The following is a 12178-nucleotide window of genomic DNA, read 5'->3' on the forward strand; positions in this document are numbered from 1 at the left end:
TGAACTCAGGCCCTTGCGCTTGCCAGGGAAGCCCTTATTCTACTGAGCCATGTCCCCGGCCCCATAATTATGTTTCATTACACTATCCATTAATGGATCAATTTTACATAGCAGGATGACTAATGCACACAAAGGTCACACCATGTCCTCAAGGTCACACAGTGAAGCACAGCACTGAGATACAAGTGAAGAGTGGCCACCCCTGCACTGTTGTTTCCCAGTGTGTGAAGAGCAACTGCGGTCACTGAAGAGAGCCATTGAGGAAGCGCTGCTAATGGTGAAATACTAAATCAGGAAACAGAAACAGAAATGGACCCTAGAAGTCGAATGAGAAGACACAGAATGTAGCTGTCTCTCCAGACCGCCAGGAGCCCTAGGCAGGTCGTCGGGGAGGCATCTGTCCTTCTCTCATCTCCTGCCCAGGCTCGCCCCAGGAGCAGACGATGACTTGAAATGAGATCCAGTGGAAATGGGGGAGGCCCTTTGTAATTTGCTTCCCATTTTCCCAAATATTATGTCAGAATACAACAGGATCATCAGAATTGTACAAGCCAGAACTTTATCATTTACATGTTTCGCCAGAAGACGTATCATCTTTGTGCTGTGACTTAAAATCCTTCCTTTGGTTTGGAGGAAGAAAAATACACAGCTATCTATTTAAATGCATTGGTTGCATTTGTTTTATTTTTTTCCTTATCTCTTGTTTTCTTTTATTACTTTTTTTTTGCAAACATTTACTTTAAAGAGAGTATAGCACTAATTGTTATGACATTAGAAGCAGTATGCATTAAGAAGACCAAAATGACAGGTATTTCAAGCATGGTTTTAGCATTACACATTGCTGTCCTCAGTACAGTTGCTTAGTTCACAGATATCAGCATATACAGTTAGTCAGGGTGACAATTCTACCCATTAGCTGCTATTTTCAAAAACCTGATGGTGATTCTTAAGACCACTGCCTTAACCATCTTTTTTACATAAATGTATGCTTTTGCCTCTGCCATGTTCCCTAAATTTCTCCTTTCTCTCTCTTCATTGTTTAATTCTTTTTTTTTTTTTTTTTGTATTTTAGAGAAGGGGGGACTGAACTCAGGCCCTTGCGCTTGCCAGGGAAGCGCTTATTCCACTGAGCCATCTCCCAGGTCCCATCATTGTTTAATTCTTAAGTTTTCGCTTTCCATTTAACTGTGCCATACCTTTCAATTTTTACTTCTTCTTTTGAGTTCTTACACCAGGGTTATTTTTTGATAAAAGTACAAAGATACAGCTCACTGCATTGCTCAATGCCTATTATTTAATAAGCTTAATGAATTCAAAGAAAATACTGCTTGTTCAGGAAAGTAAATTCCTTCTCTGCCATCAGAAAATAAGAGCATGAAACTCTCTTTAGCTCTGGCTGCCAGGATACTTAGTTTTGCATGCAGCGGAGGCCAATCTGTGTCAGAAAGTGTCCCTTCCTTCAGCTCTCAGTGTTCCTTTCCTCACCGGCTTTACTTACCCCTCTTTGCACGTGTAGGTGACAGTGTTCCCAAAAGTGAAGTTACTCCCAGTGATGACAGCATCTTTGACGGCAGGTGGCTCTCCACAGGAGACAAGGTGACAGGTGGGTGGTGCCCTGTCCCAGCTGCCAGAAGCTGTGCACTCAATGAAGGAAGGGCCCTGTAAGCTGCAAGAAACAAGGAGGAAGGACACGCCATCACCTCTCACTGGGTAACTGTTTACTGTTATGGAGATAAAATAGGACAACTTACAAGAATATGGAGCACATTTACTTAAACAGTTTTGGTTCATGAAAATAATGTCTCTTCATATTTTACGGCTTTGTATAAAAACAAGGGAAATCTACACAGACTGTGCGTCATTTAAAACAATTAACAGGGTAAAACAACAGTCATTTGATGCAAAATAAAATTTGATGTGCTCGTTGGTAGTGTTGTAGAGAGCTTCAGACCTTGTGGATAGCAGATTGCTTAGGAAAAGGTTAGTAAGATTAGGATCCTACTGGGAGGCACCCAGCTGCACAGACAGGTAACCTGAGTAAGTGACATCCAAGGGCACTGTCCCTGCTGTAATCCTGGACATTTAAATCATATTACTATGATTCTGACCTCGGCTTCTGCAATTTCCCAAACTTTGTGACCCTATGTCATGACTTATTCCACTTTGTTTTTTAGTATAATTCTGATCGGCTGTGTTATTCATTCTACTTTTGACCACCTTCCTGATCACACTTTGATTTTCCCTATTATTCCTTCTTTGTGAACATACTCACCATAGACAGCCTACAGAATGGGAGAAAAATCTTTGTCAGCTACTCCTCTGAAAAAGGACTAATTTCTAGCACAAATGAAGAACAAACTTAACCTCAAACAAATAGCCCAATCAATAACTGAACAAATGAACTGAACAGACACTTTTCAAAAGAAGTACATGGATAAAAAAATAAATGACCAAATATTTCAGTCCTTAGGGAAATGCAAATCAAAGCTACACTGAGATTCCATCTCACCCTAGTCAGAACAACTATCATCAAGAATACAAAAATAATAAGTGCTGGTGAGGGTAGGGCAGGAAAACCTTTCTCTCCTCCTGATGGGAATGTAAATTAGGACAGCCAACAGGAAAGTCAGTGTGGAGATCAGTCCTCAAACAACTAAAGGTAGAGCTACCATTTGACCAGATGTGCCACCCCTTGGTGTATATCAAAAGGCATTAAAGTCGGCACTCTCTAAGGATATTTGCATACCCATATTTGCACACCATTATTTGACATAATTTACAGCAGCCAAAATATGGAACCAGTCTAGCTACCTGTCAGCAGATGAATGGATGAAGAAATTATGGTATAAATATACAGTGGAGCAAGTGTTAATCAATTACAAGAAGCACAAAATTATATCAACTGCGGGAAAATGGATGGATCTGGAAATGCTGAATGACAAAAGTCATAGGAAGAATGACAAATACAGCATGTTCTCCCTCAATCTAAAGAAGATGACATGAAAGCAGGACAGAGATCGTTGGACAAGGGGAGAAGAAGAGAATAAACAGAGGTTCAGGGGATACAAGGGTAACAGGGAAATGTATAGAACCAAATGTATTTGACACATGGAAGCCTCCCCTAATGGGAAATTGATGGAGCAGGAGGGGCAAAGGGGTAATGAAGGAGCAAAAGTGGTCAAACTATGTTATGTGAATGTTCAAATCTGCCAAAATACAGCACATTGAACTATATAGCTAATCATGCTAATATAAAGTATGAAATAAAAAAATCAATCTTTTACACTATTGGGAACCTAGGCCCTTCCCTGGACATATACCCTTTTCCTGCCCATACTGGTTATTGAATCCAGCTGGGAGCTACACTTTCAGCCCTTTATTTTGTATTTTGAGATAGAGTCTTGCTAAGGCACTAAGTTGTTCAGGCTGACTTCAAATTTTGTAATCTTCTTGCCTCAGCCCCTAATAGCTCTGGGATTGCAGGCAAACATCACCATGTCCAGCTTGCATGTGCTTTTTGGAATTCAGCCCTATGCCATGTTGAGCATAAACGTGGTATACTATTTATTTTAAAGCATCCCTGGCAAGAACATTCTGTGCATTCACAATTTTTGCTTTCATGTTTAGAGTTTGAATACTTACACAGTTGCCCTGCAAGGACCCACAGGGTCACAGGTTGTTTTCTTGGGCATTTGCTATAAGCTAGCTTTCAGGAAGCACACAAATTTGAGAACAACCTTCCACTTAGGAACTTACTTTGAAAGTCAGCCAGTTACATACAAGTGAATCCTACAGAGTAAAGAATGAGCAAAGAGATATTGTAGGAAGCTGGCCCAGTACCTATGCACGTTACCTGTATCCACTCTCACACGTATATAATGCAGTAGACAGGTAGGTGAGCCCGCTCACAACATACTCGCCATTGCTTATGTTTTCAGGGCTAGAACACCTCACCAGTTCACACACAGGGGAAGAATGACTCCAAAACCCACTAGCGAGACAAGAGGTTTCTTTATCACCAGCCAAAGTATAGCCCTTATTACACCTGAAGGAAATAAAGGAAAATCACAGAGTGTAATCTGCTTTATTTTGCATAGTTTTATCTATATTTTAAACCTCCAAACTATGGGAATTTGCACACAATGGAAAATCTTTCTCTCTCTCTCTCTCTCTCTCTCTCTCTCTCTCTCTCTCTCTCTCTCTCTCTCTGAAACAATGCTTCACATTTTATTTCAAGACTAAAATGTACACCTTTCCCAGAGCAATTCTGCTTGGCAATAACTAGAGAACAGATTTAAGAAGTTGGCTTGCCTGTGGATTGTCATGGATTAGTAGTTGTATGCAGAGCCTTGTTTTGAGAGTGCCTGTGCTACTCTAGTTGCTGAGCTGGCAGGCTGGGAATCAAAGCCCACAAATAACCAATATTAATCTGTAGTGAGGAGTAGCTTCCTCCATGACACTGTTCTCAGAGTGTCTCAGTGGAGAGTAGTGGCAGGGATGACCCTGGGATGCTAGCTATGACTGGATTAGATGATTGGATTAGGCTTTGTTACACTACACTTCATTCAATTAATTTCATATAAATTAAAAACATTCTCTGGGGTTATATCTCCTAATATTATACCACTAATGACATGTTATCAATCAACAACTTCTGCATTGTAGCTTTAACTTTAGACACTGACCTGTATGTCACTTTACTGCCATAAGTAAATGCTGACCCAGCAATACCACCATTTTCTGGAATAGCTGGTGCACCACAGGAAATAGCTGAAAGGAGGGGAAAAACATGGTTTTGCTAAGAATGTGTGTGCAAACCCCCTGAATGCTCAGGGGACAGCTTTGTCATGTGTAAACTGAAGCCTAATATTTGGTTTCAAAACAAAGAAGGTTGCTACAAATAACATTTGCCATAGCTAATATTCTAGAATTGCCAAACACAATAACATGGAAATTAATTCAATATACCTTCACAATTTGGTCTTTGGTGATTCCATTCTCCGGAGGCCAAGCAGGTGGCTTTGGCCACTCCCCTCAGGTGGTATCCTTCCTCACATGAAAACGTCACTTCAGCACCCACTGTGTAGAACTCACCGGAAAAGTAGCCATTTTCTGGATTTTCTGGAACTTTGCATTTTACAGGTTCTTGAAGAAAATTTGTGTGGGATAGTAAGTGGCCTTCATACAGCCATGAAAAGGGTCAGAGCAAAAGAATTTCACTATAATTAAGGTACCCATGAAAATCCTAGGAGAAATGTTTTTGAGGGAAGACAAATAAAGACTATGGCCTTTGAACTGAGGAACAATCTCAGCCTTTTTAAATTTTTTATTTTGAGACAAGGTCTCACTAAGTTAAGTACCCCAGGCTGGGTTTAAACTTGTGATTAAGTTTAATTCTACCCCCACCTCCAAGAGGGGTAGGATTGTGGGTGTGCACCATTACATCCCAGTTCTGAAAATATACTTAATAGGCATTTAAACAATGACAACTAATAAAATATACAAGACTTATCTAACCAAAATGTAGGGCTCTGTTTGGTTTTGTTTTTGAATGAGGAAAGCAATGATGGCACCAGAGCGTGGCTAAAAAGCCCCGGACCCCTGCTGCCCCGCCCTGACCTCATATCCGATTTTAGAAGAGCAACTGAACAGGTCACAAGGTGATATAAAAGTTGTACAGTAGCCCGAGGGAACTTCTTAGCCTCCCTTTTCAGAGTGTGGGCTCTAAGCCCTTTCTTCACATAGACCAGGAGTCAGCCACCACTGAACAATAAGAAGAGAAATGATTAAAGCTGCATTTAGGCTGGAGTGATCAACAGGAGGAAAATCTATGTGCTCTCTTCTGAAAATTCCACAGGGAGCAGGTATTGCTTCAGTCTTCTTATGGGTCATTTGGCCATTGCAGTCAAACTATTTACTGAAATACTCTGAAAATGTAAATGTGACTACAAGGCTGAATTTTGGAACAAGTAATCCAAAATAAAAACAAGTATTTATGTTCATAGATGCTCATTGAATTATTTCCATAGTGGATATCATCTACTGTCGACGTACAAAAAGTTCATTAGGGGAAATCTACATAATGGCTTATAAAGCAGGACTTAAAATCATGTTCTCAAGCTTTTGTGACAAAAAAAATACATGACACTATTATTTGAAATAGCTAAAAATGAAGAAGGTTATAGAAAGCATGAAGAAAACAAACAGCATAAAGAGAATGCTTTTATCTCCTATTTCTAATAGTAAGTATTCCTCAGTGGTGAGATAATAGATGATTTCAATTCTTTTTTCTGTAGTAATTTTCATATTTCCTTAAGAAAGTTGCATGATTCTACAAACATTTGAAAAGATACTTAATAGGCATTTAAACAATGACAACTAATAAAATATACAAGACTTATCTAACTAAAATGTAGGGTTCTGTTTGGTTTTGTTTTTGAATGAGTATCCTTCCTCACATGAACTTACACTTTATTTCACTATTTTCACATGTAGATTAAAAGTCCGCTTCACGTGCTTCATTAACTCACCCTCTACACCAATCTCTAGTATTTCCTTACCATTCCAATCTATCTCTAGTAATAGAACTGTTAATTCATATCTGTTGCATTCTTTCTTTTATCTCAATAATAAATTACTCCTTTTTCTTTTTTGCTACTGTTTTTTAATTTGAGACAGGCTCTTACTACGAGCTCAGTATGTAGCCCAGGCTGGCCTCGAACTCACAGTGACCCTCCTGCCCCAGCTTTCCAAGTGCTGGGATCGCAGGCATGTGCCACCATGCCTGACTCTATTTCAATCATAAATTACAACAGCTGTGTGCAATTTGAACTCAAATTTAGAGTATTATTTAGTCTAAACCCAGTGGCAAGCTGGTTCCAAAGCTCACAGTCTAATGTATTTGCTTTTCTTTCAGTAATGTTTACCTTTCTTCCCTATTTTAAATCTGTTCTTTCTCTGTATGACTTGGTATTTAAACATTGTTTAATAGAAGTAATGTTTCTTGTCCTTGCTTGTGCACAAGTGTTCCTTTGAGATATTCTTTTTGTGTAAAACCACTGTCTCATTTTAAATTCACACACCTTTAAAATGCATAGGCCAATAAAAAGCTGAAATAGGAGTTTCCAGTTCTTGGTTACCTGTGCATCTTTTACCATCTCCTGTGTACGGCGGGATGCACGAGCACACGTAGGACCCATTGGTATTCAGGCATGAAGCATGCTCACTGCAGTCCGATCCAACAGCACACTCGTCAACATCTGAAACAAATGTTCTAGTTGATTCACTTTTCTTAAGCATTAAGCATTTGTGTTTACTGTTATGCAAATAGTCTAGCTCATATTTCTGTATTAGGCACTTATTTTTAGTTTTAAGTCATTATCTCTTAATATATTACACTATTTCTATAAAATTTACCTAAGTCCTAATTACATTGCAGATACACAAAGAAAGCTATCATTTCTTTATACATGGGCAAGTTGAAACAGGGTCTCACTATACAGATTAGATTCATAGTGATCCTCCTGTTTTTTAGCCTCCTAAGTGTTGAGATTACAGGTGCACACCACCATGCCCTGCCTCAATTGCTGTCTCAGTGCACCCCAGGGGGTTGGGGCTGGCATGGCCCACCAGGGAATCGAAACCCTGGCCCCTGCCTGTCTAAGCAGGTGCATTAATCTGCTGAGCTATTTGGCTGGCCCATGTCTTAATATTGAGCCTGATAAAATGTAAAATATTTGTTGCATCTCTAGGGACAGTTGCTTTATCATTATATCTTACCTAGAATTTACTGGGAAGAGATGGCCCTAATAAAGGAAGGCCGAGAGCCACAGGAATTTATAGTAATTTCCAAAGAGCTAGAATATGCCCACATGGTAATCTCCAATGTTCGTCTTACCTAGGCATGATGGTGAAATGCCGTTCCACTTCCCGCTGTCTGTACAGAACATCCTGGAGTCACCCAGAAGATAGTAGCCATTGTTACACTGGTAGGTCACAGTGCTGCCTGCGTGGATGTCTTCAGCTGAGTGAAAGCCATTCTCCAAGGGAGGAGGCACCCCACAGCTAATGCCTGAAATGTGGCCAGAAAAAACACAGCTAATCAGTAGCAAAATGCTCAGAGGAAATTTTATTCACATCAAACTACTTCTGTGATGTCCAGTTAAGCATGGATTGTCTTCATTTACACAAATGCTGGGTTGAGAGTGCTATAGGAGCCACGGCAGGTTAGAACACATGTGCAGCCTCGGCATGGAGTGTACTGCCTGGCTCCTAGTAGCTGAATGTGTTCATGTACAGGATTCTACTACTCATTAGATGCTGCCTTGGGGGGTTGAGGATGGCAATGGACAAGACAAAACCCTGCCTTGTGGAGTTTGCTCTGCAGCGAGGTACATAGATAAGAGACATAGATACATGTCATGTCAGGGGCAATCTTTGATTTAGAATGGGAGTCTTGGCTCCACCCAACCCCTTCACTTTGCATTTCCCTATGATTTATTTTTCTAGTCCTTCTCATTGCTATTTACCATAAATAAATAATATATGTCCTTACTTTTCTGCCTCTTTCATTTCATTTTATTGTAAAGACCATAAGGACAGGAATTTGGTCTCAATGTCTGCATTTTCAGAAAGCAGCTCAGTGCCTGACACATAATAGGTAATTTAAAGATGGTTGAGTAAGTGAATGGAAGGACCTACTCAGCTCAAGGGACCTCTTCTTATCCCCACCCCCGTGGTCCCAGCCATGACCCATGTCTTTCTGGGCTTCCAGCTTACCCAGACTGTCTTTTCTTCACACCCTGCTTCTTGTGCTACATTAGAAGCATTCACAGCTGGCCTCCCTACCTTCATCTCCCACCTCCCCACACAGCTTCTTCCACAAAGGAAGGACTCCAATGACTATCTGCCTTCTTGGCTACTGGGAAATATTTAGCTTTTGTCTAGCATTCCTAAAAACCACAATTCCAAAATTTTTCAAGGGCCCCTGAAGTGCCTTCAACAAAAAGAGCTCACGTTCACAGCGGGGCAGGGGCTGTGTCCACTGTCCTTGGTTGAGGCAGAACTGGACAGGATTCCCGACCATCTGGAAGCCAGGATCACAGAACAGACTGACTTTGGAGCCTGGCTTTACATCTGTAGATGCAGATCGAAGATGAGGTACTGATCCATCTAATGGTGGGCAATCTGAGGGCAAAGAACGCAGGCGCACAGCTTGTTAGAAACCTAGCACCGGTACCTGCAAGCTGAGGCATCAAATCTTACTCAGCACCAGCACAGGAAAGCCACTCTGCTGAGATTAAAACACATTCCCACAAGCCCTGATCACTGAAACCGAATTATTAGAGAAAGCCTTTGGAGTCACAAATTTTCCCTCTTTCAACAAAAGTCTGCTGAATATTTTTAAAGAGACAAATTGCATTTCATGAAAATTAATGAAATGTTTTTATAAATTATCAAAAGTCATAAATTCTAGGACTTTTTAAGAAATCATTTAAATATATTAATTTTAGGAGACAATTTTGGGTCATGCAGAGTTGTACTACGCAGTGTGTGGATGGCAACATTCACTTCTTTTCTCTGTGTCTTACCTGCTCCTAGACAGCTACTAGGAAAAGAAAGAACCAAAAGCATATCCGTCCCCCATGTCAAGTAGGAGGATAAGACTTCAGCAGGGCACTTAAAGAAAACTCTATTCCGTCTCTCATCTTATCAGCCTAATCCTATTTTACCTTTGTCTAATTTTTCTTCTCAATTAATCTGTACTTTATTGTGGTGGATTGCCAACTGGTGGTCAGCTTGTTATACCCCACTGAACTGAACTAGCAGGGTGCCGGATATTGGTGGCCAGCCACCTGAGGATTGCTGCTGGCAGCAGAAGAGGCAGGACTGAGAAGCTATTGAGAGGTTGTTAGGAGAAGCTTGTTGCGTTGGCTTTCCTGGTGGCAACTCAGCTTTCCTCACTGCTGGAGGACCTCGGGACTTCATTGTAACCGAGAGTAGCTGTGGCACTTCTCAGAAGAGCTCTGGTTCTTATTTTGAACATTGCTTCCTGGCTCCAGTTCAGATTCCTCAGCCTGCTGCCACAGATCCTTTGTCCTGCTAGTGTAGACTTTCTACCTTTCATCACTGACCTTTGGGCCTTCGCAGTGCAGATCCATGAAACAGGCCTGCATACGGCATTGTCATAAGCTGTAGGCCTCCAGCTGGACTGGTGGGAGGCATTGGTATGAGCTCTGGTTTTCAGCTGAACTCATGCAGGATGTTAGGTTCCAGAACCTCAGCTGAATTCTTTGGTCTTTAGTATGTGGACAGATTTCCTGCACTCTGCATATGATTCTTTGGGTTATTCACTATAAAATAGTCTTATCTTATATTGTTCCCCTTGCAAAAACTCCAAACCACAATGATTATTAAACAGAATGTATATCAGCATTTGAGAAGTCCTTGAGATGGGCATAAAGTAAATATGAATTAATGTTAATGAGATTAATAGGCATGTATGATTTGACTACTAGAGAATTTTGAATTATTCCTTTAGGTAAAAACTGCAGGGTAGCCAAGAGATGGCAAAGTGGATGGAAAGAGATTCTTACCAGAACAGAATATGCTCTTGGAGTCGACCTTCACTTTCCCCACAATTCCTGACAAGAAGTCAGGCCAGGCTAACACATTTCCTCTACTGAGTTCTTCCGGGCAGGATGTAGCGAGTGAGTTCACCTGAAATTACAAAAAGGCGTCTTTAGAGAAGTGTTACTTGTCCACCAACCTAGGATTATTTTACTTGGTCCCTTTAAAACACTTGGCAATATTCTGAGCATGGAGGCAAAGTGACACAGTCTTGTGCATGATATGATTTCAGAAGCAACAGGAAAAATTTATTTCCTTCATTCTGACTTCCATCATTTCCTGTCTCATTAAACTCATTTTTAAAAATTTCTTCTTTAAAAGAAAAACAAAACTCACTGTTGATGAAAATTTGAAATCTGAGGCTTGTTAGAGGGTTACTAAGGTGTCAGCACCCTACATTCTGTCTTTGACTTCAGACACAAAGTGAAGAAACAGATTAAGAGGTTCTGCCACTGTAACTGTAAGAGTGAACATTTGTCTAACTTTTGCTTAGGGTCAAACACCACAAGTTGATGCCATATTATTTCCAGTCCAAGAAGGACTTTGCTGTGTAGTTGTATTTTTCTGTCTTTTATAGATAAGAAAACTGAAATTTAGAGAGATGAAGCAACATGCTCACGATCATTCCACTAGACTGAAACCATGGTAGACATGGGATTTGAACATGGGCTATTGTACTCTAGACTAGCATTAATCATTAACTCATTTGTTAATCACTAACTCCCTTAGGACCCTGCAAGCCTCCTAAGTTTTTGCAAGTTCAACCAGAGAGATTTGAAGTGTTATTTTCCAAGATTTTTCCAGCTCTGAAATCACAAGATTTTATGAATTCCTCATTTCCAGTAAAATGTCAATATATCAGCAAGAAACCAGAAAAGGATGGTCATTAAAAATTACTGCATATAGCTTCCACCTAACTTAGACCCTAACACCTAACGATACTGACAATAAGTTCTGATAGCCAAGGGCTTACAACAAGGTATGTCATCATTAGGCTGTTCACAGTTGTACTAGGTTTGTACCTTTGCATCTCATTACTGTCATACACTGAAAATGGAATTGACCTGCTGTGGAGACAGGACATAGTCCCAGAGGTTGAGCTGGCTTATGGAGCCCACAAAGGACTCAGCTGGATTGAATCCCTCTCCTTTTTTGTCTTGTTCTTGCCCAAGAACTAATGCACCACCACCTATAGAGACACAGAGAGAGAGAGAATAAAGAAACAAAAATTAGCCTGATGGTTTGTTATTCCTAAATTGCTAATTTAGTGAAAGCTTACCCAGTATAAATACTTGAAAGAAAACTATTGAAAAACTAAAATATGTAATTTTATTGTATGTTTAACAATACAAACTCAAATTAAATTTATTTAGCAAAAGAATTAAAATCTAGAGCCATAATTTTGAAGAGTCTTTACAACTTTTATGGGCCCCTCTTGTTCCTTACTTCTAATGTGGCAAAACAAGAACTATTCTCTATCAAACTCATGTGGTTATCATGAAAAGCAGCTTTTCTTTAAATCTGCCAGAACTCCTATCTTTCATGACAT

At 40.2% G+C, this 12178-nt stretch overlaps 1 protein-coding gene across 1 annotated transcript in view; it reads right to left on the bottom strand.

The window, feature by feature from the left end:
* Window positions 1-12178, bottom strand: part of Svep1 (sushi, von Willebrand factor type A, EGF and pentraxin domain containing 1) — a 217470-nt gene that overhangs the window by 70689 nt on the left and 134603 nt on the right. The window contains exons 28-36 of the mRNA XM_004638106.2: window positions 11694-11818; window positions 10596-10719; window positions 9016-9186; window positions 7898-8071; window positions 7140-7259; window positions 4969-5145; window positions 4686-4770; window positions 3854-4045; window positions 1499-1666 (exon numbers count right to left, since the gene is read on the bottom strand). Coding sequence (XP_004638163.1) covers window positions 1499-1666; window positions 3854-4045; window positions 4686-4770; window positions 4969-5145; window positions 7140-7259; window positions 7898-8071; window positions 9016-9186; window positions 10596-10719; window positions 11694-11818 — 1336 coding nt within the window. The remainder of the gene's footprint in view (window positions 1-1498; window positions 1667-3853; window positions 4046-4685; window positions 4771-4968; window positions 5146-7139; window positions 7260-7897; window positions 8072-9015; window positions 9187-10595; window positions 10720-11693; window positions 11819-12178) is intronic.

The sequence above is a fragment of the Octodon degus genome, unplaced genomic scaffold, assembly GCF_000260255.1.
Source record: "Octodon degus isolate 3935 unplaced genomic scaffold, OctDeg1.0 scaffold00094, whole genome shotgun sequence".
Taxonomy (NCBI): Eukaryota; Metazoa; Chordata; class Mammalia; order Rodentia; family Octodontidae; genus Octodon; species Octodon degus.